The sequence below is a fragment of the Chiroxiphia lanceolata genome, chromosome 17, assembly GCF_009829145.1.
Source record: "Chiroxiphia lanceolata isolate bChiLan1 chromosome 17, bChiLan1.pri, whole genome shotgun sequence".
In the NCBI taxonomy this organism is placed as follows: Eukaryota; Metazoa; Chordata; class Aves; order Passeriformes; family Pipridae; genus Chiroxiphia; species Chiroxiphia lanceolata.
In genome coordinates, this window is record NC_045653.1 from 15,134,433 (window position 1) to 15,160,684 (window position 26,252).

The 26,252-nt window shown below is 47.2% G+C and overlaps 1 protein-coding gene across 3 annotated transcripts in view; it reads right to left on the reverse strand.

Annotated features, from left to right (window-relative positions):
- PPP1R16B (protein phosphatase 1 regulatory subunit 16B) overlaps positions 1-26,252 on the reverse strand; it is a 56,798-nt gene that overhangs the window by 13,743 nt on the left and 16,803 nt on the right. For 2 of the 3 annotated variants that reach the window (XM_032705166.1, XM_032705167.1), the window contains exon 2: positions 25,083-25,485. In XM_032705166.1, the coding sequence (XP_032561057.1) occupies positions 25,083-25,329 (247 nt within the window). In that variant the 5' untranslated portion in view covers positions 25,330-25,485. Of the gene's footprint in view, positions 1-23,009; positions 23,550-25,082; positions 25,486-26,252 lie in introns of those variants that run through there. The other variant, XM_032705168.1, reaches the window with a different exon arrangement.

Genomic DNA, 26,252 nt, shown 5'->3' on the forward strand with positions numbered 1-26,252 from the left:
CAGTAATCCTAACACACCTCTAGCTCTCAGCCAACCCACCAGGGTGTTCCAGTGTGGGCAGAGTTCCAGGAGACACAAGCTCAACACTGGCCTGTCACCACAGTGCCAGTGAGACAAGAGCTTTTTTGGATTTATCCAGCAGAGAGCACCAGCATACAATTTTCCCCCAACTTCCTTCCATAGGAGACTGAATATATCTATCATTTTCATACAGTAGTGCTGGAACAATCTCCATTTTTACCTTGTGCTTTGCAATGTCCGAGTGCAACCTCTGCACTCTGCAGCCCAGGAGAGCTCAAAGGCAAGTGGGGATTTTGGGGTCCTGAGTTACAGCCGTAGGAGAGATTCCCCTCACTGTGAGAGGGATTAGGTCTTGCCTCAAGAAGTTATCTATCCATGCTGACAAATCAAATACATTCAGGGCCTCATCACATCTAAATCCACCATGGTTGCTTTGGACACTTCACTTGACTGTTGGTGTTTGGAGAAAGCTTCCCAGAGGCTTTATTTTTCAATTGCTGCTTTGGGGGGAAAGGATAAGATTTATTCCATTAAAATGTAAATTTCTGAAACACATGAAAAGTTGTTAGCCCTTAGGTGAAAAATAAAGTTTGCTCTGAGGTACAGATCCTGCACAGGGCAATAGCAACAAAGCTGGCAGAGGATATAAATTAATTGCAATGCCAGAAACTCTTCAAATTCAACACTGCTGACAGATCTTGATCCCTACCCATCTTTTGTTGTTTACTTGCTCATTCCCTGCTTTTTCTCCAGAGAATTCACTATCTAATGCTTTTCCTACCTCAAATGTCACTGACAGCACGAACACAAGCCAGAGGTTCATAATCATGTCCCTGGGGCCAGAGTAGCAACAGATATTCATGTCATATCTTATTTGATGGCAGGGATGTAAGCACTGAGTGAAACCAGAGCTGCAAAATAAGGAACACTGACAGAGCTAAAAGGGGAATAACCATCCTCAGAGCTGGCAATTGAAACCACTGCAAGCCTGATCACTCCAAAGCATCCTGCAGCCTCTGATCCCTATCCCACTGTCAGAGGGAGCTCTTTCCCCAGCACATCCACAGGAAACTCAATTGCAGGGCTGTCCCTGCGGACAGAGCACTTCTGGCATCCAAAACACAACATGAAAAACACACCCACCATGACATCAGTGTTGATTTATGAAGCTTCATTTAAAAGATCTGGAAAACGCACTCAGAAGAAAGGTAAAATGAAACCAAAGTGAAATTTTGATTGGAAGCCACTGATCTGACATTGTCAAAAAGGAAGGCAAGACAGGAAAGTGAAATAAAACACTTGAAATCACAGAGTGGTTTCACCCAACTCAAAATGAATGCTCAGATTTATGTTTGCTGAAAATAATTTCAGGGCATGGACACCTGCTTGATGGAACTGATGCAAAAAAAGCAGAATACAGCAAAGACAAAAGTCATCCACCACCGTGGTGAGTCCAAAGCCTCTGGGTTTTTTACAGCTCAAAGGCCAGTGCAGGAAGCCCACGCCTACACTCGCCTCACACCCCCAACGCTTGCACGCTTAACAGCAATAAGAGTGCTGAACTCCAGTCAATATATCCAGCTCAATGACTCTGCTTCTGCTGCTTCTGGTCAGCCCCAAGCTCTTGCTCTTCTAATCCAAGCTGAGTGATAGGGGAGTCATTCACCAGTGGGTCTGGCTGTCTCTTATTTACCTCAGATGCTCTGCCATTAGGGTTTTAATTCAATCTCAGCCAGTTAAGTGTCATTGTGTACTAATGACATGCAGCTCCATAATCATGTTTTGCCTGATTATAGAGATTGGGACAAGTAGATGCTGGCAGATTAACCTTACAAGTGCTGTCTCTCCATGGGAAAAAGCAGTACCATAAATCCCAGCTTGTTACAGAGTATGGAGTTTTGTGTTGAAGGCACTGTGATCATGGCTTGATAGAGCTTGTAAGAGGCCCTGAAGGGTTAAGACTCAGAGAAGTATTTCTCTTACCCTAAAGCAGCCTTGAATTCTTCACTAACCTCTGCAGCAGCACTCATGTTCCCACACAGGTCCACCATATTTCCCAGTATCTCCCAACACACTGAAGACTGACAATCACAAGACCAAGGAAAAGCACAGAAAAGTCAGAGAATGAAGCTAGGTATGAATGTAGTAACAATGAGTGCAGAAAAACATGGCATGAAGAAAAGGTCAGACTCCTTTGCAACCAGTCCTAAGCTGAAGTTTGCATCTCAGTGTTCAGCAGGGGAGCACAGGGCTGGGCAGCAACAAGTCCTGGCTCTTTTCTCTAAAGTCAGAGTAAGGTTGCCTTCAGTATTCCTCATGCTCCAGACAACAAATCCCAACAGCTGGGCAAAACTCCAAGAACTGTGATTTCCTATTACATATGCCCCCTTTTACCCAGTGTCCCATCAAGCTCATAGCACAATACAGTCCCCACTCCTACCCACCACCCCAGCAGCAGGGCAAGGGGTGGCAAAGAGCAGCTTCATCACCCTCTGCTCCCTCTGGGCTGCAGAGGGACATGGAGGGAGGACACGGACACCTTCCCCACAGCCACTGCCCAGGAACAGGTCCCCCCAAGGGGCCAGGAAGAACAAATCTTCCTTTCTGATAAACTTCAGAAGAAATGTGTATTTGTGGGGTTTCTAGTGCCTTAGGAATAGGGAAGGGGGGGCACAAATGTGACACTATGCAGTGCTGGAAGCTGGACCCTCATGTCCAGGCACTGCCACCGACCCGCTCGGCTGCTGAACACAACACAACACGAGGGACAGGGACCTGAGCATGCAAAGTGCTTCTCCTCAAGCACTGCTGGTGCCACACACTTCAGTGCAAAGCCCAACACCTTCTCCCGCCCTCCAGGCACTACTGATGCTGTAGAGGTAGGAAGCAAATGCATCAGCTCCCAAGGACACGGATTAATCACTCAGCACCAGCTGATCACCTTCTGCCAGCTTCCACTCGTGGAAGGACAATCCTCCCATATGCCAATGGTATAGCTTGGGAAAAGGTCATCTGCCGGCCCCTCTGTGAGCCCAGGCCCCTCTCAGCCTGCCAGAACAGGCTTTTACAGGTCACATCATTGTGTTCAGCAGCAGTAGCCTTCACTTTAACACCACGATTAACTTCTTAGAGAGCTCACTGCTGAAAATGCTGAGCTCTGGCAACTCTGTCCTTGTTTTCACGTAGGTGGGGACAGGTGGGAGCGTGGATATACTTCATTACGTGTCAAGCACAAGTTGTGGGAAGCAGTTTCAAGTGCATAGCAAATGAAGGAACGAAAATTATTACAATAGAAGCTGAGTGAACAAATTGTTGTGAATAATTCATTGCAAATTATATTAACTGAACAATCACTCGAATGTATTTTCCATTATTCTGCTTGCTCTGCCTATAATTGAACCTCTCACATGCCAAGATGGTATACATCCATCTTCAATTTATATTTAATCATTCACATCTGTGCTGTGTTAAACGAAAAAAGCTCCCACAACAGCTGTGAAAATACAGCCTTGGTTTTAAGTCGCACTCCATCATAGGTCCTAGGGGAGACTCAGAAAGATTCTCCTCCCCAAATACAGCAAACCCACTTCTCAGGAGCTCCCTCTCCTCCTAAGCCTGTCCAAGCCTCACTTATTCTCCTCAAAAACTGTAAAGCAGGGGAAAGGCAAAAAAAGCACTGCAAATGCCCTAAGGAAAATTCAATGTGAATAGTCTCTCCCACCTGAAGAGATATTACAGCACTACCATTTTTCATCAGTGTTATTTCCCACTGAGTTTACACTGGAAACAACTTTTCCAGAAAAGTTTCTAAACCAGGTGAAGACTTCTTCATGGAGAAAAAGAGCCTTTGTTAGTGCAATCCCCGCTAATTCAATAAGCTACACCATAAAATACTGGATACTATTACACTCCCATCTGTACCCAGCGCTTGCACACCTCAAGTATTAATAACTCATATGAGAAAAAGCCAATTGGAACTGATATGGATATCAGGGAGGGAAAAAAAAAAACTCCAACAGATACCTTCCTGAAAGAAGGTCTTGATTCCCCTAAAAAATATACAGTGTCAAACTGTTCATACTGGCAAGCAGGCTCTGTGCTCCAAGTTTACATACACACACAGGTCACTAGTTTTTAAAAATCCAGGTTTATCACAATCCTTTGCATTCAACAAGTTCTTTTTGAAATAATTTAAACTCTTCTAGTTTACTTTCTGGTGAACTAGGCTCTTTAAGGCTACCTTTAAAAGCTATTATTCCACTGAGGTCTCTAGGGCGGTAGAATAATTCCTATATGTTCATATCTGACTTCACTGAATAAAATGAAGTTTCACTTGGGTTAAGACACAGACTTTTACACATTGCTATAAGTCACTTGCATACAAATGTAGCTTTGGTCAAAGACCCAGTGTAGCACAAGAAACTCCTCCCAGCATTACTTGTGAGATACCAGTGGTGTCTGTGCCACACAGGAGAGTTGGCAAAAGTCTGGAAAAACTGATCCCATCCTGCCAGGCACGTCAGGATGGGCTCAGCTGCTCAGCTACTTCCAAGCTGCATGTTTACTGCTGTGGTTTTGCAGGGATATTTATTGCACAGGAGAAACAATGCCAGGAAAACAGCACTGAAGCTGTAAGCGCCCTGCCAGCAAAGCATCCAGCTTCCTAGCACAGCATACAATGATATTCACATTTTACAGCATATCTAAACCCTGAGCAATAACAGGATAAACTTACTCAGCCTTATCCTCCACTCCTTGCAATGTACAACTGATAGCCCACTGATAAAGACTGCAGCTTCCTAAAGCTTTTTGAAAGAAAAAAATCCCCACAGAAAACACAATGCCACACTCAGGCAGCTTCAAACACGTAGCACACCTAAAAATAAATATGGCCCAGTTTGCCTGCTGAGCCAGCGACCGAGACAGCCCATCATGACTGATCACCCAGCTGTCTCAGGAAGGTTCAAATCCTGTTAAACACTTCCCACCTAGTTTATAGCTGGACACACATGTTGCTTCTAATATATGCACGAAATCGGGGAGGTTTGGAAAGAGGCAAACGGAGCCACGTCTGCTCTGTGCCATCCTCACACGGGCAGGGAGGCTGCGTGCAGCTACACTGAACCCGAGTGCTGCTTCTCGAAGGAAAATCTATTTCTGATTTCGATGCTTCTTGCTTAAGAGGGCACAGCCCTCCTCATCCCAAGGAGCCTGTTCCACACAGCAGGCTCCTCCTGCAGAGCTGGGGGCCTGGCTTGTGCACAAGTTTTAGTCTGAGAGCAAGTGAGAGTTGTCAACAAGTCAAACATACCTAATGGAGAGGGTACAATTCTTTCTCCCCGCCCCGTGTCTATGTCATTCCACTTCTGCTCTCTGCTTTGACCCTTATCCATCACTGTAGCACCAGAGCACCAAGAGGAATGCCAGAGGGACAGCCTCCTACAGCTGTGTCTTGGAGGGATGGGCACAGCCTGGCCCCCAAACCCTTCTGCATCCCATATTTTTCTTGTTCTGCATCTATAGGACTTCAAGCTCTGATAATGCATTTAGTGCTAGTGATGCTAAAGCATCTTTCTTTAATGGTTGCCATCCACCTGGAATTACTTGGATAAGTGTGCAAGTTACCCATCTGCAGCCAGCAGCAGAGCTCAAAGGGCTCAGCAGAAATAAAGCCAAATTAATTTCAATAGGGAAAATAAAAATTAGAGGATGCTGCCATCTAACAAACCTTTCTAAGGATATAGTGTCATGTTCAAAAGTATCTTCATCCTCTCCTCCTATCAGACTAACAGTGAAATTGGTCCACACTGGAGATATTGAACACATAAAGCAAAACTAAAGTCAGAGATTACTTCCTCGGTTTCCCATTTTTCATCTGTTATTGGAAGAATAAATAAATCATTTTGGCATGGTTTTTAAACAGATGATGGGTGTTGAAAGGGATGAGTGTTTTATAGAAACATGGGGCTCAGCTGCCTTCAGCAGGACTGCTGTGGGCATGGGGCCAGGAAAGCAGATTCCCCAATATCCCTGTGACAGCGACACCTGGGCTGCCAAAGAGTCTCTTCTCTCTTTAGGAGGCATTTTTGAGTAGGTATTTGAATGGTGCTGATTTAAAGAGTATTAAAAAGAAACCCTAAAAAGAAAAAAATATTATATCAGACTTAGGGAGGCATGGACCAAGCAAACAGAGGTCAAGTTTCCCAAGGATGACTGAGAAGCTGTGGTAAGCAGCAGAGCAATCCTGGCTTTTAGGGTGTGATGGTGCACAGAGGGAATCGTCCCACTGTGGTTGGAGCCACACGAGTCAGTGGCCTGTGCAGGGAACACCAACATAAAGTGAGGGATGAGGAACACATCTCATTTCTCTTCATGTTTCAGGCTTAGATGAATGGTGCCTACAGAGCCAATAACTCAACCAGGACCTCCTATTCACCTGCTACAGCTAGATTCAGCTTTCTTCCTACAAAAAACTCTTCTAGGAAGTCATGAGAACACATGCAAATCCATTCAGACAACACATCAAAGCCTTTCATCTGAGCAGCACAGAGGATCCCACTTACATACCTGTTCAGAAATAACTTTTGATGTATTGGACTGAAATCTACCTACTGAGACATGCAGCAGGCAGCACCTGTTGATGTCTGTACTAAGCTTATTAGAAATTAAATCTTTTAGGGTACCAAAAAGGAAATGCACCAAAAAAATCAGTTGGCTTTAATAGAAAGGACAGCCTAAAAAGTGTTTAGATAAACAGGTGCAATGATGTCAGAAGAGAAATTTTTGCAGCTGCTTGAGTCCATGAAGAGCTTCCCCAGCTACATTAGCACAATAGCATAACAGGTGATCAGAGGAGCAGAACTGCAATGCCCCCCAAACTCCACGCAGAGCCAGCCTGCCAGTATTTGCAAGAGGATACTCTAATATGCTCTGTGTAGCAGGAAATAGTTCATATTGCCATTTGAAAGCATTATTAGGTTCCAGAGTCAACAGCCTCTGCCTCAGCTCATATTTCAGGTATCCTGTGGCCTCAGCTAAGCAGCTGTATGGTGACCTGAACCGCATGAATGTTTTTAGGAGTCTCAATTATAAAACAGGAAACTTTCTATTTAGAGTAACGGACGAGCGGTTTTGGTGGAGGGGAGGGGAAATACGTATCTGCTCTTCAAGCTGCCCTGAGTTAATTCCAAACAATTCCCCCCAGGGACAGCCAGCTGAGCACACCCCAGGAGCTCAATGCCAAACCAGGCTCATTCCCCTCCTCTGCTCTTCATCCTGCCCCTCTTCAGAGACTCTTGTTCTCTGCTGTGCAATTCTAACCTTGCCCAGGTCTTTAGAAAGGCTCCATCTGCTCTGGCTGTTTCACTGCCTTCTCCACTCTGATCCTGAGCAGCACTGTTTGGGTTTTCCCCCCCTCTCACTTTGTCTCCCTTTAGCGTAGAATGAGTACATCAGGGATCACACCCTCAGGTCTGCTCCCATGGATTGCTGGATTCATGGAATGGGGTGCCACATAGCCAAGGTCTGAATGCCTGCACAAGGCAGAAGCACAATGTGTAGGGACACGCTCCAAGTGCAGCCCCCTCAAACCCAGGCCTGTGTGACATGGCCACAGCAGCAGCTGCTGCCAGCCCAGATGTGTCTCACACCATCACTGACACAGGAAACCACAGGGCAAACACCAGGACTTAACAAGTAATCTGCTAAAGCATCACCCTCTGCTCCACGGCACCGTTTCTTACTGGAAATGCTGCATTGCTGTGCAGTGCTGCAAGGGAAATGTCTATAAAAGCAGAAAGTCACTCCCTTCCTTTTTTTTTTTTTTGGTCAGATAAGGAGAAAATATGGTTTCATTTTAAAAAGCAAACACCACAGAAAAAACTTTCATGCAAGTATGGCAGCAACATGAACTTCACCAGAGAAGCACAGGCGATCCTTAGTAACCCTTCTGCTTTTGCAACCTGTAATTATTCAGCAGCAAATTTGACACAAAACAAGTGGGCACACAGTGATACAAGCTTGGTTGGTCTATAACCCCACTGTCGAATGCTGTGCATATAGACCACCCAAAGCTGTAAACTCTCTCAAACAACTTCTGCCCCAAGTGCCACGTGATTTCTGCTTCCCACTACCTCAAGCAGTTGAAGATTATTCCCAGGCTGGGTGATGCAATACAGCTTCGTGACTGCTCAGAAGGTGGCCCACGGGGAGGCAGCTCCAGAGCTTGACAGGTCATTTAGACTTCAGAAAGGAAAAAAAAAAAAAAAAAAGAGTCCAGTTTGCTGTCTTCCCCCATGCCTGCCTGCCCTACCCACAGAAAGTGCCAGCCTCACGTGAACTCAGGACAGCTTTTGCTGCCAGCTCTCCTCTGCTTCCAGCACTTTGACACAGTAAAGAAAGGAACAGCACTTTCCTTTTCAGTGAGTGTCTCTTCTGCTCCAAAAGCCATCTCCATCAGCTTAAATCTTTCGGTCAGAGAAAAAGTCCCCCGGGTAGATGGAGCTCGTTAGCCCTGTAAGGCCATCCATCTAAGAGAAGGTCACTCTATACAAACCTACGTCCTGAGGACCTCACTGCCACCGTCCAAAGCTTGCTCGGCCCCGGCAGATGAACCTCAGGATTAAAGGGTGGGCTCAGCTCAGCGCACACTGTGTCTCACCTAAAAAATCCACTGCGCAGGCTCGAAGGGTAAAGACCCTTCCCAAATCTTCGTTCGCGAAGACTGGCCATACTACTACTACTACTACTAAATCTTTCACCTGCACAATAGAGCCTGAACTCAGCAAACGCCTTCAGATCAGAGCTGGGCAGAGAGAGAAGACCCGCTCCCTCTCTGGCAGGGGAACAAGGATGCTCCCTCACAGGAGGGAAGGCCTGCAGTCCAAACCCACGGGCACAGCTCACACCAGGGATATAAGCTCAAGAATCTCAACACTTACTAGACTTCTCCACCAGCCTTCTGGGGCAGTCTGGGAGTCTTTTACTTAACATAAAGAGGAAAAGAGCTGGAAGTCTCCTCCAGAAAGTGCTTTGCCTTAGTGCTTCAGGCCAGGTCGCTGATGTTTCAGCCTGTGTGAACAAGCACTTTAGTCTCTGCGCTTGCACTGATTTATTTCTTTTTAATCCTTTGCTTTCTATTTACCTGATGAGCTTATTAATATGAAGAAAATACACAGTTTAACCACCAAATTAAAAAATATATAATTGCTACAGTTCTTACACAGGTTTAAAGCATCATATTTGTCAGAGCAGTATCTCAGAAGCAACAACTCTGCTGAGAACAAGGAGTTGTAAGCAACAGCAGGGAGGAGAGAGATATATATCTAATATATCCCACTTAGAATCATAGAATTGTTAAGGTTGGAAAAGACCTTTAAGATCACCAAACCCAACCATCTGTTGACTTCTCCCCCTTTGGCCCTGCAAGAGATCTTCTGTCCTGGCATGAAAGACCTTGTCTAACTCTCCACATTAGTATTGCAAGTTAAATGTCTCTCCCACCCTCTGCAGCAAGAGGCAGCTCAGAGGAGTTCTGGTTTTCCTTTCTGCACCAGTGGAGAACAGCTTCAGTTTGCCAAAGTATATCACAATTCCTAATAAAATGGCAGTTTGCAAAATAATTAACAGTCATTAAAATTCTCCATTAAGTTTTGCCACTAGCAAGAACAGGACCATTCTCCTCTCCACAGTGGTGAAAACTCTGCTTATTTCTGTACTAAACCCAGCATCGTTAATGAACCATTGCATCCCATCCTGGTTGCTTATGAGAGCTCCCTCACCAGCAGATCCCTCTCACTGGGGAGTTTTTCGTTACATATTTAGCATTACAAGAGCCTAAGCATCATGGACCACCTTTGAGCTGTCAGAATGCAAGAACAGTGACATCCATCTTTTGGGCTTGACGGGCAGATTGCCCTGTACTCACTGCATCCCTTACACCTCGGAGGAAAAGGAGAGAGCCTCCTTACTCTCTCCTACCCGTGCTGCTGGCCATGGCTGCTTCTGTGCAATTGAGGAGAACAGACTGCATGATTAAATTAGCTAAAATAACCTGACTTCGAACATCAAGACGAGAGGAAAGCCAGGCTCCAGCTTTGCGTCATCTCCCATCCATCCCGCAGTCTAATATTTTGACTTTAACATTTACAGTAACAACAAAATGCTTTAGTAGCTTAACCCACCTTAACAAGGTCATTAAAGTAATTAATGCTGAAGTGGCTGCTTACACTGCTGTGCTGACAGCACTAATTACAGGTGGCAAAGGTGGATCCCAGTGACAGCGCAGGGGACGAGGAGTCAGCTGGAGGCTCCTGCACAGGAATGGGCAGATATGCAGCCCTGACCACTTGGGCTGGACCCAACACTCCCCTGCTCCTAAACTTAAAATTCAGTATCTCTAGCACTGAGTATAACCGAGCAACTGTGGCAGCTTCTGGTGCAAGAACATGCATTTTTCTGCTGATCAACATCCCGCAAAAGAGGCTTGTAGCTTCCTAGACACCTTTTGAGAGCAAGTCCTTCAAGAACATGAGCCAGGCTAGCTACCCAGGGTGACAGGGCCCTCACAGACCCTCACAAGGACAGGTACCCAAGAGCTTTTGTTCCTGGAGACACCACAGACCATTTTATCACCTGGGAAATGAAGTGGGAGGGCTGCATTCTCACTCACTAAGGCAGGGAGATAACCTTCCTTACACAACCAGCCCCATCCTGAAAGCATGGGCAGAGACCCACATGCTCAGTGTGACTTGTGCCAAGTGCACTTGTACCCATTTTGGGAGGTCCAGGAGATTTGATCCTCATTGCTAGATCTGTGATCAAGTACAAGATCCCTCCAATTCTTCTCAGTCCTGCCTTTGCCTGGAAAAAATTTTTAAAAATTATTTCTTTCCGTGCAGCTGTTTGTTACGGATGCTCCAAGGTGTTTCCCACATTTCACAGACTGAGGCAAATCCCACTCCAACTCTCCATTACCACCCCAATTAGTGCTACAACAGAGAAACTGTCTTTCTTCCTGTAAATCTTGTCATAAAGAACAATTCCTGTGGAAAGGAGCCCGCCCGACCAGGAGCATCCAACAGGGTCTGGATCTCACACGAGCAGCTGCAACCAGTACAGTTGTATAATGGAAACCTGACCTACAAACCCTGAACCAAATTCTAGCTATTCCTCTTTGAAAAGTGAGCATGAGAAGGCTGCACGTGTCTTCTGCCCTGGCGGCTGCTGACTCCTGCAAGTGTAACCCCTGGCTTAGCTCCACATCCTGACAGGACTGCTACCTTTCCTCCAGCTGGCACACCTGGGAAGAAGGGGATCACTAGCAAAAAGTGAGCTGAAATGGGCCCTGGTTGCATAAATTGCACCACCTGTGCAACCTCTACTAGGGGATGGACACATTTTGGTGGCCAAGCTCTCCATACATCACCATCCACTTTTGGCTGAAGAACACACAAAGGAATAGCTGGTGCTGCCTCTTCCACTGAACAGGGCACCAGGAGCAAGGGGCCCTTTCCCAACAAACACACATCCTTCACAGAACAAACAGGCATTGTATGTCCTCTGGGGACAGAACAACTGTAGGGGCTAAAAGGAGCAAGGTGACAACCAGGCTTGGCATGAGGCACAGATAGTTTTTGGGACAGATTGCATTAATCTCTTTGCTGCTGAAGCCTTGCTCCCCAGTGGAAGCCCAGTTCCTCAGGAGAGCTGTTTCTCTACACAGACCCAATAAACCAGATTGGTTTGAGATGTTTTTTGCCTGTGATGCACAACAGCATCAAACACGTTAAAAGGGAGAACATATGCACCACAGATTTCTAGCAAATAAAGCATCCATAAAGCAGAGATGAATGCTCAGCACACCCAGGTGAGGCTGTGCCACAACAGGCAAACCACAGCAACTGTGAACTGCAGAGTCACCCTGGGAAGGGGACAAAACAAAAGGTAAAGTCATCTTCTCCCCCACCTGAGCACCAGTCAGGAGAGCCCCAGTCAGATGGGAATTCAGACAAACCTGGGCCCCAGAGCAGCTCGGCAAGATGAGCAAACACTCCCTTGAGTTTCTGTTCTGCAGTGACATTCCAAGAGCATTAGAAGGAGGCTCTTCAGGGGATGAGGGAAGGAACAGGAGCTCTTATAAGAAGGTCCTTACATTGTCAGCAGTTCTTGAGATGCTTCACAACCATCTGGCCCCTCCTTCCTCCACCCAGAGTATTTAAATCAAGGAGTTTCTTCAGAGAGTGGACTAGATTTGAATGACAAGGCTTTCCCCATCTTGACTGGAAATCCCTTCCTTTCCGATATTCCCACTGGAAATAAGGAGTTTGCTGTTGATGAAGCACATTCCCAGGACTAAACTAGCAGTGAAGGACAGGGGCCGGGCTATGCTGACCCACTGACAGATCCTACTTGGCCACATTCCTGGGTCAGCTCCCACATGTCTATACCACACAGGGTACCGTATCTCCCCTCACAGATAACACTTCCCTCTCACAAGAAAAAACAGATGGATAGAAATTGCCCTGTTAGACTTATCCCAAGAGGAAAACAAAACCAGTCTGCTATGGGGAAGGGTTACCTGAGCTGTTTTGGAAGATGCCCCTTCACCTCCACCTGCCTCTCCCATCAGTCAGTTTGAGCATGTTACAAACAACAGGAGCACAGCGAGAGATATTTTAGATAGCACACGCAACTGCAGTGGAGAATAACTCACTAAAAACCTGTTTTACTTAATGATTGTACCAGCAACTTTGCAAAACTGATTTCAGACGAAGCCGGTGCCTTGCTGCTGCTCCGAGTCCCGGGAAGTGCAGCACCACAGCCAAGTCACAGAACAAGGCAGGAACACTGAAATTTCCCCCAACTACCCTTATCTTATCTCACAGTAACTGGAGGCTCATTTTGAAAACTAGGACCTATTGAGAGCAAACAAACAAGGCACGACATTCACTAAACCCTGCTGTAGCTGGGAATGCTGTAAATCACATGCAGGGACAGAGTTTACATGCAGAAGTGACAAGGAACACACATCTGCAATGATTTTATGGCACACCAGCACAGAAAATGGTTTTATGTTCCTAAAGGCTAAGGGTAGACACTTTTAAACAAGGACAGCTTCCTCCCTCAGTGTACTTTCCCAGTTAAGTCCAAAAAAAAAAAAATAGGCCATTAAAAAAGCCCCCTCAGATTTAATTAGAATAAGTGATGCTCGTTGCCTGTTGGCAGTGCCACTCTCCCTGCTTCAGGCAGCTCGCCCTGATTATCCACAGGTCTGCATTGCCAGACCCAGGCTTTTGGCTCAGTCCATTCCAGACAGCACCAGATTTGGTGGTGCATGGCAGACAGGACACTGGCTGTGTCCGTGCAGAGATCCCCAAACATCCCACGCTGAGGATGCAGTGCCGTGATCCCAGACACAATCCAGCATTTGGGGTGTTGGTGCTTCCCTTGGGATGCTCACAGAGCTGGGTACTGCAGGAACATGACTCATGCACACCCCAGGGGCACCGTGCCTGCCTTCCCTAGGAAAGCCCAGTATGGATCCTGGCCCCTGCGCCAGCCAGGGCACCATCACCTCTTCCAGCAAACCCTCTCCTGCGTGAGATTAGCCCACTGCTCTGCAGAGCTGCCACCACTGCTTACAAGGGGCATTAATTTTAGTTAAATGCAGCCACTTAGTGACTTGCTGAGTGTCCACGTTCCTGCTCTGCAGGGCACTCATTAGTCACTACCTAAGAACTCTCTGCCTGCCCAGCACAGCCACCAGCCTTCCCATTAACACCAGGGCCGGGTGCTGCAAGTGTCTTCACAGCAACACAGGCTGGCAGAGTAAAAAGCTCCACAGAGCCACTCACACTCCTGCTCTCCCCAAATCCCATGGGAACAACTCGCTCCCCAGGGGTAATGACACTGCAAAAAGCTCCCACCCACGAGCAGTCTCAGAGAAGGCCATCCTGGCTGTGTCCCCACACACTCCTGCCAGCCCCACTGCTTTCCAGACCTGTACCTGTCCCAGGGGATGCACAAACACAGGTACATAATTTCCTTCCAATTACCATCCCCAGCCTGTGACTCTTCTGCTCAGGTTAAACATCCGTGCCCACAAGTCAGTATTTTACACAGTCACTCTGTACACCACAAATTGTGCCATATCTGTGAGGTTTTTGTCCCAGAGTCAGGAACAGCTGCACCGCTCGTCCTGCTCCTGCAGCGTGTATATCCTGCTCTGACAAAGAGATCTCCAGCCTCCTCTTCACTCACCCACAAGCATTTCCACCATAAACCCTCTCCAGTCACGGCTCTATCACCCTGCTTGCCTTTCCTAACAGCCCTGAGAGCTCTAACCATGAATCAAACCACTCCTGTGCAGAAGCAAGACCCTCCCACAGCACTGGGAGCAGGAAGAAGCACAGAGTGCTCCGAGGAAACATTCCCGGTTCTCCTGCTTTGCAGTCACCCCCTATCCTCTGTGGGAAGGTGGCCTCCCATGCTGCAGGCTTCTACCCCAGCTGTGGAGAGTTCAGACTTCCCAAAAAGAGCAAACAAATCAGGCCCTGCCCAATGTTCTCTCATATTTTAGTGAGAGATAACAAACATAGTCAAGGCTTTGCATGAGTCTCACCAAACCTCCACGTTCATGCGTGGGTCAGGTGCCATCTGACACCTCCCAAGGAGCTGATATTACACTGGATGTTATTAGGATCTAACACAGAAGCTGCTTTGGGACAGGGCAAAACTGCAAGACCAACTCTCCCCCCAGTAAATGTCCTTGTCTTGCCCCCAGTCCCAAGACCCCATAGTCTGTGGGTGACCAAGCTGTTACTTTCATCTCTGAGTGACACAGCAACCAGTGCTGGGGTCTTAACCCTGCAACTCAGCCCACTGGGTTTTGAAGCCTTCTCCAGCTGTGGCATCTCAAGATCTCCACACACGATGCTCCCTGGAGGAGCTCTTTCCAGAGGGCACAGCAGAGACAGGACAGCTGGCAAACGAGGGGCCACAGCCACAAGCAGAATGGGACAAGGAGCAATTTTAAATAGAAGTGAGCCAGCTCAGTGGGTAGGTAAACAGGATCCCTACTTCTTTCCTGTTCCATGGTTGGAAAACCCACAGGCCCTTCCTGTAGGAAGGGAAGGAGAAGGGTGGGGATCCCACCACACTGGGTACTGGCTGTCCCAGGGAACCACTCCTCCCCATGGCAGAGGTGAGAGATTTCCACAGCTGCTGGGAACTCCTGGTGCTGATCAGGACAAACCCCGAGGGGAAAAAATGCTGTGTCTGTATATTGTAATCCCACAGGGCAGGAGGGGCTTAACTGGGTGGTCTGTACACCGGCATCCCGCAGGGAGGAGCTGAGTGCTTTTCACATGGACTCTGTATTCTTCTGGAGCACAAATGCATTACGTGACCAAACCAAACTGAGTGCAGCAGAAGTTAAAATACCCAAATCTCTTTAGAGGTCTGTGCCAAAATGCTCAGGGATCCACAAGAAGCCCCCGGTCAGTAGTAGCTGAATGTGCTCCTATCAGATCTTGGTCCAGGAAGGCTTAGTGAGCAACGTACTCCTGGAAGCTGTGAAACCCACAGGAATGACACAAGGATCAAGCAAAGCCAGATGGCCAGACCTTTGGCTCATCACCCTTGCCCTGCTCTGGGCACACTTCTATCTGCAATCCAAGCTGTCAATCCCATTTCACGAGAGAAAAATTACTCAACAAATATTGCCCTTGAGCTAAAAGACAAGGCTTTGGGTGTAAGTAAAGCAAGAAATATTTCCTGCTCACTTTTTCCCCATAGGATAACTGACAGATCAATGCTGCAAACATTGCCACTACTAAACACATGGTAAATTTTAGAGCACTGCGTGATACAATGCAATGATGACCCAAATCTTGAATCCATGCCACTCATTCAGTGCCGACCAGCATTCAGATGACAGCTTTCCTGTCTCTGAAGAGTGATGGAAAATTGCCACAAATGAGAATAATTTGGGTCAGGGGACAGAGCAGCAGCTTTTTCATAGCTACTTCACAACTGCATGATTGAAGTTATGAGAAATAAATTTACTATGAAAGCACACAGAGAATCCTGCTTAGATGCCCTTTAAGATGAAATTTTAAACTCACTGGCCCTTCTAGTAAAACCAAAATGGACTTCCAGCATCTCTCCATGACCCATTGTCACCTACCAACCCAGGCATGCTGTGCTTTTGGCACAGCATCCAGCAGCAGGTTGGAAATAGGCTGGTTACAGCCTAGACTGGAGTTTCAGATCAAGTCCAGGACTTGCATCACTGTTGTGACAGCATCAGCTTTAGGAGGAAAGAAAACCCTGTAACTCCCTGACTGCCAGGAGGATGTCACTGCAGATCCATGGGGACCATCCTGTCCTCCTTCACTGGAGCTCTGGCTCTTTCTAATGCCTCCTATTCCAGGCTATTAAACCAAAATTTTAATTAAAAGAAGAGGCCCATTTAAGTTCCCATGGAGCCCTGCTCTAGCCTTGCTAATTAAAGACAAACTGATGGGATCTGAAATAATAAAATAAACCAGGTCTGAAAAGTTCTAGAGTCACAGGAAGAGTCTGAACTCGAAGTAGGTTGAAACTTGCTCTCCATGGAAGCACTGTACAGTGTCCAGCCCCAGGTTTCTAAGTTGGGTCCTAGTCTCTGTGGAGTTGATGGGCTCTCCAGAGGGTTAATCACAGGACCCCAGTTTGGATCTTACTTGTCTTCTCTGACAATGCATAATCTCAACCCAACGCCTGCAGACAGATGCAGAAAGTTCTCTCCATGTCCTTAATGTGAGTGAAATGACTGTCCTTTACTGCAGGATCACTGCACCTTTCAAACCCCAAAAGACCAAGAACTGGTATGGATTTCCAGGTGAATTCCAGGGCAGACCATGAATGTCCTGCAGCAACAGAAACCTCAGTGCAGCAGAGCTGCTCCCTTTCCGTGCTTCATGCTTTCCGTTCAATAACGCCGGGCTGGTAAAAGTTTGCTGGTATTGAAACAGATGGTGTTGACATAGAGAATCCTTCAGACAGGATAATTCACAGTGAGCCATCACGTCTCACTGTGTTCAGGCCTTATCATTTCAGCCAGAACCGTTGAAGTACCAGCACCTCGTCTCCAACCTTTCCTGCTCTAAATCAGACCAGAGTGGAAATACTTTGAAGGTGCCAGAATCTCCTCCACTCACCCAAAATGTGAATGTTTCCAGACAGATGTAGCTATAAAAATGGACAAAACAGAAGCTGTAACACTTCTCTACAATAGAAACCATCAGCTGCCAGCCAGGCTAAAACAGGGCTGGTGCAATCAAGGAGAATGGTTTGCGAGCGACTTTCAGGTTAATTCCTGCTCTAGTCTCCCCTTTCTAGAGGTGAACTCGATAGCAGTAGCCCTTGGGAGAAAAAAGAGTGGGTGTTATTTTGTTTGGTGGTTGGGTTGTTTAGCGTCTTTTTACACGGGAGAGTGGTGGGGTTTTTTAAACTAATTTAATTTCTCTTGTCAGCCCAGGTAAAGACAGACCAAGATAAATGAGACTATGGAAGCTTCCCTTTACAATTCAGAGCTTGGTGCTCTTCCACTCAAGGCAGGGACCACTCCTCGTGCCCTTTGAAAGCAAAGCCTAGAACAGCAGACAAGACCATCAGGAAAAAGGGAATTACAATCTGGCTTGAAAACCTTGGCCAAACTAACAGATGCTGCAAACTGCTACTAAATGTATGCAGAGCAGGAGGAACATCCCAGAATAACTAAAGCCATCTTTCTACATGAGTGGCATTTACAGCCAGTCTACCTCACTATCTGGGGAATCCAGAGGCCAAATCCAGCAATAAACAGTTGCAAATTGCAGGGATCTCAGTGGAAACTGCATCCGCTTGCTTGGAGCTGCACATGGGCTCTTGTTCCCCAAATTAAAAGGAGTGCAGGGTGCTTGATTGCATCTTGGCTCTTGATTACAAATGCACTGGCAGACAGAATTAAACAGTTTGCTTCCTAGCCTATTTAGCATCCTTTAGTGATGGGATAGAGGGTGGGCAAGGCTATAGGGATGTTTTTAAATGGTTATACCAGAATATGATTTTATTTTATTTTTTTCTCAAGACACTTAAGGGGAATGATCAGGTTTTCCAAAGACCTGGCCAGGCTCCAGAGGAAAAAACAAGCAGTGAAAGTGTATGTAGAAGAAGCTATAAGGCACTGCCTGAACCAGCTGCCATAGCAACTGCTATTAAAGAAAGAATTAGAGCATTCTTCACAGAAGTAGGAAAACTCTCAGTCAATAAATGTAAGGATGAGAAGCAAGGCAAAAGAAAGGAGGATAAATATAAGCTAGTACAAAAAATATGCAGAACTGAATGAGCAGCAGGACCACCTGCACATGTAGATGTGCTCTGGTGCTGTGAAGGTGCCTATAAATACACTAAGATACCTAACTCCACCCTCATTAGCAAGCATTTTAGATACAGTTGATCCTGCCTTGGGGTGAGAGGTGGATTACATGACCTCCCGAGGCCCTCTCAACCTCTATTTTCCATGATTCTAGGAGGAAGAAATCTACACCAACTGAGCTGAGCTGGCCCAACTCCAGAAAGGCAGGAATTTAAATCTGGGGAAAAAAGTAGATTTAATCCACTTTTCAAATTCTCCTTGAACAGGAAAAGGGGCAGAAAGCAGAGCCTGCAACCACAGCTTACAGCCAAGTTCTTCCTATCCAGAAACACATTTTCAACTGAGTCAGAGTAAAGCAGCAACATGAGGTTTCTCCCCGCAAGAAGGTTTCACCCCCAAAACCACTCATTTCCCCACTGACATTCATTTGAAAAGAAGAATTAGATACTTGTCTGGAAAACGGTGCTTTGGTTGTGAGCTGTTTGGACTTTATTTTTCAAAATACACCTGAAAACAGAATGATGCTGCAAAATGCCAGGTACCAGTGAGCTCTGGGGAGCCATCAGGCTCATGTCTTACATCCCTTTGGCAGAACTGGATTAGGTATCACACTGCAGTGGGACAGGGCCTTGGCTATCAGAGCTCATGGCCAAGGAGAGAAGACAGACCATCTTTTACTCCAGATTTCTGCTGCTTATTACGCAGAAGACACCAGAGGTCCCCAACTGAGCTGCTATTTATGCTCTCCAATTTTTCACTATTGGAGTGGGACAAACACGCAGTTAACTGGAGCATAGGAAACAGCACACACCTGGAAGGCAGCCAGGCAGGCAAGAAAGAAATTGCCTGCAAGAAACCCCATGTCACAGCCCCCAGAGCAAGAAGCTGGCTGGGCTGTAGCCTCAGCCCTTGCAGGCTATTACGCCCCTGAGCAGGCAGCCAGGCGTGCTGCTTTCAAGGCTTGATCCGACCATATCCATGGCCATGGCTGTGCTTCCATGCCTTGGTCCCCCTCGTGCGGATGGCAGGCAGAAGTCCTCCCAGGGAAATCACAAAGACAACCAAGCCGGGAAGTTACTGGCTAGAAAAAGCCACCCATATATAGGCAAATATTGTCAGGCTCAGACTGAGAAGTTCTGGCTTCAACATTTGGCAGCCTCTAGACACCAGAAAACAAACTGCCATCCACAGCTGCCTCCAGGTCACAGCAAGCAGATCAGCCAGGACAGGGAAGGGAAAGGTTAAATGCCAATGATTTAGCACTTGGTTGTAGGCATTAACATCTCCAGGCACCTGGTTGAATTAAGGTCCCATTGATAATCCGCCTTGGGCTGACAAAAGTCCTGACGGTTCCCAGCGCAGGCGGCGCATCCTGAGCCCTCCCTGCCGTGAGTTGGCCAGGCAGGGTTTGCAAAGCAGATGGTGACCTTACATATCCTACCTAGTGCACCTTGCATGCACAAGCTGAGAAGTTTCAGCCTTTCCTTCCCATTGCCCAGATCCCCTTTCGAGCCAGAATAGTCCTCACACACGGCTGCATTAACACCACTGACAACACTAATAAACCAAAGAAATGTCCAGTTCGCATTTAGGTGTACATGCAACCAAGGAGACACTGAGTTTCTCCTCCAAAACACACTGCAGCCAAATTTTAGAAGCCGATTAAGTGCCTTAAGCCACTTCTAGTAAGAAACAAAATCTTGACAACTGTCACTGGCCAATCCCTGTTTGATTAAAAACAACTTGAATCCAAACAGACCATCCTTACTGGTGGGACAAGCAGTTTGAATCCAATGGTTATTCATTATCTTGTAATCTTATTACAAGATACACCAGAAATATTTTCAGTGGTATCAGAAATGGTTGGAATTGGCACATGTGTAAAAGCCAGAAAGCAAAAAGATGTGAAAATGACCCATTTCTATCACAGAAGCCAAGAACTACAGAAGCAAGGGGCAAGCAGAAAGATGTGTCCACTGAGGAGAAGAAGGTGGGCAGCTGGGCCTGCAAGGTGCTTGGGGAGAACAGGCTGTTTAAATGTTGATCAAAAAAAAATACGAGAAAAATTCCAGCCAGGATCCCTCCCTACATCACTGCTTCTCAGCAAGGATGGTCAGAGGGCATTCATGCGACTGTTTGGTTCTTGTTTTAGTCCAGAAAAGCAATTGCTTGCTGTGGGGGTTCAGGAGGGAGCCTGCCTGTGCTGCAGATAGAGAAATTCCAGAGATGCAGAATTTCTGGTCTGTGGGTATGAAAAGAGTCTGTTTCTCAACTCACACATCTCAAAACAACTCAGTGAACGGAAGCACCAGTGTCCCAAGAACAGACATCCCAATTCATCTGAAAGGGGTCAAGAAGAGGCTTGACCCACTGAAACCAAAGCTCTTCTGCAACAGCTGGTGTCATCTTTTATGAAACACATTCTGAAGTTAAGCCAATATCTCACCTTATTTTTTTAAAAAAAAGTATTTCTGATCAAACTTCTTCGTTTAAAGAAAGAGTCTGAAACAAAATGTTGAAGTTGACTCCAGATTTGGGGAGGGAGAGGGCCTCATCCCATGAAAACCTGGGATGGACTTTCAGCAGTAATATCCAAACAGAAAAGTTGGCATTTCAAGCTCTTATGGATATAATTTTCCCATTCGATTGAAATTTCAGGGAGTTGGGGACAATAAAAAAAGATTATTTACTTGTTATGACAACAGAGAAAGTTGCAGATTCAATACTGCTCATGCTCCCAGATGCCTCCAGTTAGCTGCCATATGCAAACCACCCTGTGCTGGCATCGCATCCAAATTGCATGAAAAAGCCAAGTTAAAATATGGTCAAATACATGAATTTGCTTTAGGAAGACATACCAACACCCATTTACAAAATTAACAAAATCCATCATTGCCAAGGGCTCCCACACACAGCTTCCCAAAGAGGAGAGCTCTCATTTCCACACCCAGAGAATTTAAAACTCAAGAAATGCCTTTCTTATTGAAAAGAAAATTTAAATTTCTGACTCAGATCATTCCCAAATACCCAGATATATACTCAGACTTCTGGTTATAAAAGAGATTTTCTTTTTCAGAGCCCTTCAAAGGCCACAAAGCCCAGGAGAAAAACCTTCTCAGACAGACAAATGCACTTGCTCATACACTTGGACACAGGAACCCCATGTAAAAAGCTTCAGGAGATTAATAACGTGGGTGGAAAATTAAGGCACCTCATAAAAGGTTTGAAGTAACAAGGGAACAGATCACATCAACTTGGAAAGGTTAAAGAAAGCAATTTATAGACACTAATTAGGGCCGCTTTTAAAAGTGCCTTTGGAAACGACAGGGTTGAGTTTATTCCAGAAAGGTGCAAAGGGAGCACAGTCAGAACTCCCTGCGGATGCTCCTGAAAGGGTGGGTGAAGCATGCTCAGCACTGCCTCACATGTAAAGGGTATTTAAGGGTCAGCATGAAGGGAAACATGGGGGATGTGTTTATGTGAATAAGCTGGTTCCTCCTCAGGGAAATCTCCCCACGCTGGCACAGGACCCAGCGAGCCCCAAGTTTGCGCCTGCTGCTCTGCCAATGGGAACTTTTTTGCTGGATCAAACCTGAGTTTTCCTTCACTTTCTGGTTCACCAGCCCTAAAGGCCTGCATGGTTAAACTCCTGCAGAAGTATTGTTTTATGCAACACTCTGGCTCTGGTAAAGTTTCGCTTGCAGGATGAAGTGCCAGGAGGTGGGAGCTGAAGGACTCTGCAGCGATGCTTCCCAGAGCCATGGGCGGGGGGCAGCAGGTGCCTGTGGGAGGCAGCTCTCATCCAAGAGCAGGAGAAACCAGGGTACCTCCAGCACTGCTGGAAGGTGAGTTGGTCCTTGGGGGTCTTTATTTCTCCACTGGCTCACTGAAGGGAACACAGCTCACCACCCAGCTAATGCCAACACCTCCAGCTTCTGTCAGTCAAGCGGAAGCTCCCCCTGCAAACAGCCCAGGTGTGAGAAGGGACTTCCAGACAGCAAATGCCACATGCCACTTTACCCACCTTTGGGATCTGTTTTTCCAATTTACAGAACATCAGCTCCTCTCCCCAGTCTCTGGGGCTGCTTTTAGAGGAGCTCAGTGATGTAGAAAGACCTGGACACGACAGCCCTGCAGCAGCCAGGGCTGTTTTCAGGGATGAGGTGCTGCCCTGGGAATGGCAGGACCGGCCTCCTCCCCACAATTTCAGATCACGATCTTGCAGGACAGCCTCGAAGGGCTACCTACAGCCTTCAGCAACTTCTTGTCTTTCTTCTCACAATTCCTTTGCAATCAGTACAGTAGCTCATAAAGCACTGCTTTATTGCATTATAAAGCAACTCCTTCACAGCCATTGGAACAGCCCAGAGGCTGCATCCAGCACTGTGTTCCCTGTAAGCTCCGTAAGGCTGAGTGTTCTCCCCTTTGTACCATCATCCTGCAACCAGCTCAGACTGAGCTCAGAGCTGGGTGAGAACTTGAACATATTTCCACTTTAAAAGGTTATGGTGTGTGATGCCCCCCCCCCCCAGCATTCCCATGGACCCCAGCAGGTCCAGTCTGGCAACTGGGAGCGTTCCGCTCTCACCTTGGAGTTCTCCCATGAACTGTCTGTAGCTATTTCAGTTTTCCAAATTGAAGGTCCAGGGCAGCACTCTGCAGCCCAGGGGAACTGCTGCCCTCCATCTGGGGTCACTGCTCAACACCTCCTTCTCCCCAGCACCACTGTCCGCTCACGTCTGCCACCAGCACGTTTGCAGCGTGCTCCCTACCCCGGTTCTGCCCACAGAGATCCAAAGGAGCTTTTAATAGCAACTTGTTTGTAAAATCTGGGATGTTTTGACAGATCTGTTGCAGACGATGTGAGGAACAAGCTGACAGAAGCCATCACCCCTTCATAGTTCCTGCCCACGCTGATGCTCCCCAGGAGCCCCTGACTTCTGTCCTGCTTCACCACCATGCTGAGATCATAGAACCATGGAATCATTTAGGTTGGAAAAGCCCTCTAGGATCAGAGTCCAACCATCCCCCAGCACTGCCAAGCCTACCACTTAATCGAGAGCCAAACCTACAGATCTTTTAAATCCCTCCAGGGATGGTGACTCCACCACTGCCCTGGGCAGCCTATTCCAATGCTTAACAACCCTTTTGGGGAAGCAATTTTTCTCAGTATCCAACCTAAACATCCTCTGGAGCAGCTTGAGACCATTTCCTCTTGCCCTATCACTTGTTACCTGGGAGATACAGCGATTCTGCAACATGCCTGGTCACCTGTGGCTGAACCCGTATTTCTTACATGCTAAAGAAGTCCTCTTCTCTAAGCCTGTCACATCTCCAGAGTCAGAGAGGTCATTGGATGAGTGGGAAGCCGGAGTGGCTGAGCCCAGTGGTTGTGCCATCAATGGCAGAAGGAAACAGGGATAAGGGAAGGTGCTGCAGATCCATGTGGGCACACAGGAGCTCTTTCAATTACATCCGGGCAAAAGGCAGGCAAAGAACAGTGAAATCAGCACGTTCAGCTCCTCAGGGACACAGGGCTGCTCCCTGAAGAGAAAGGCAGAGGTTTGCACCCAATGACTCCATCCTAGAGGGCTCAACCCACCGCCTCCATCAGGAGGAGATCACATCACAGCTCCAAGACATCTTTGGGACAAAGAGCCAACTCACTACCCAACTCCACTTTCTTTTCCCTGATTTCATCACACAGTACCTACTACCATCCCCTCTCCTGCTTCAGGAGTGAGAACGATAAAAAATAAACACAAAGGCATGGAAAAGCCACGAAGAACAGAAGTGGCACACCTGCCCAGAGGCAGCTCGGAGGTGACACGTGCCAGCTGCAGTCCCAGCTCCAACCTTCCTCACATTGACTTCTCAACTTCTTAATCATTTATATTTCACCTCCCCCTTGACTTCCCACGTGGAAACAAAAGATGATTCATATATCAAAGTAATCACCTGGGATCTCCAAAAGCCCACGCGCAAAAAAGTACTCTCTGGCTCCCCGGAGCTCGCAAGTTTTTCCCCATGCTCTGTTGAGGCAAATGGTTATTGACTTTTAGACATATTTTTTCCTCCTCCCTTCAGATTTTGTAGCAAAAGCAAGGCACTTTGATCCACTTTGAAATGGTGTAACTAAACCAATTTCTGAACAATATGCAGTTCTGTTCTATAGGAAGCACTAAGCAAAGCCATGCTTTACAGTATTTTGGGAAAAAATTCATACATCCATGTAGCCCTCAATCCATGCCCTCAAGCAGGGAAGCTGAGGAGATTTACACTGACATGTAAATCCCTGCAACAGACTTCTATAAAACCACTGAGAGGCACACCCACAAGGCAAAGGAGGGTTTCACACCTTCTGTAAGTAGGAAGTATGAAGAGGAAAGAGATGAAAACTGCCTTCCTTTCCCTAAATCTCAGTCATAACTCCTGCCCTATCCTGGCATTTGTGTGCCCACTCATGATGCCCATCGAGGTAATGCTGGTGTGTCACACAGTGCTTTGAGGACCCCACAGCTGTATCAGAGATGGCAACACTTTAGAGACCACACCAGGTCAAGGGCAGTCCAGGGCATGGATGACAGCACAGATGCCTCTGCACACCACGGAGGGCCTCACACAGAGCCAGCAAAGAAACTGCCAGATACAAGTGCCGTACCTTCCTCCACGTCGTTCCTCAGAGAGGCCTCCAGCAGAGAAACACTGGCTTCAAAAGACACTTTCTTTCGGTTCACAGCATTTCTCTTCCTTTCGTGCTTCCTCTTCTTGTGCTGCATCTCCTTCTCATACTGTGCCCACTTCTTCAGCTGCTGAGCCCTCCGCTTCTGGGCTGCCCGCAGCCTCTCCAGCGTGGGTACCTTGTCCAGCAGCTGCAGCTCGGTCAGGAGGTCCACATGGGCATCCATTGCTTCTGCCGAGAGAGGGATGGGGAAGGACGTCCCAGTGGGAAACAGTGTCCCACCACAGGTCCTCTGGATCACAGCCACCCGCTGCTATACCAGCATCTTGAGGCCGAGCTGGGGAGGGCCCATTGCAGTGTCCAATGAGAATATGGTGGAAACCTGCAATGAGGAGGAAAAAATGAGGGATCGTCTCCTCATTCCATGCAGGCAAGCAGCTAACATCAGACTGTTGGAAAACACAACAGGCAACACCTTCCACCCCAAAAAAGGCAGCTCAGTTAATTGTGCTTTAATTGCTTGGTTGTTCTCACTAGCCTTTGTGATTTCCCCCTTTTTAATTCCCCCCTTCTCTCACTCCAAACATCCAAGCAAAACCCTCCTGCTAAAGCAGCAGTTCTAGTGTGCATGGTGTTCATGCCTATAGTTCACACCAGCCCTCTCTTACGAGCAGAATAGTCTTAAGGAGCAAAGATCTTGCACATATTTGATATAGTTCGTCAGACAACTCAGGAGGAATCTGAGTACCGGAGACACACCTCCTTCCCTCCGGCTGATCCCTTCCAGCACAGCCATCACCCCTCATTGCAGGTGTCCCCACCATGCAGCCAGGACTTCTTCATCCATCAGCCCCTTCCCAGCCCAGCCCTAAGGACAGAGAAATAGGACATGGCTCCCAGGGAGGTATTGTTAACACTTAAACTGCCTCAGCTCTTAAAAACATGGGGGTTGTGTTCATTTCTCTCTTCGTGTTTTCTCTTCACCACACGCTAAATCACTCTGGTTTTGCCGTTCAGGCTCCACAAGCACAGAGATGAGAGCAGCTAATTCACAGCTCCAGACTCTTGGTGTGACCATGACACAGACCTCTGAGCAGTGCTACCCACAAAGCCATCACCCAGGGACCCATGGGCAGCTGCCCAGTCACC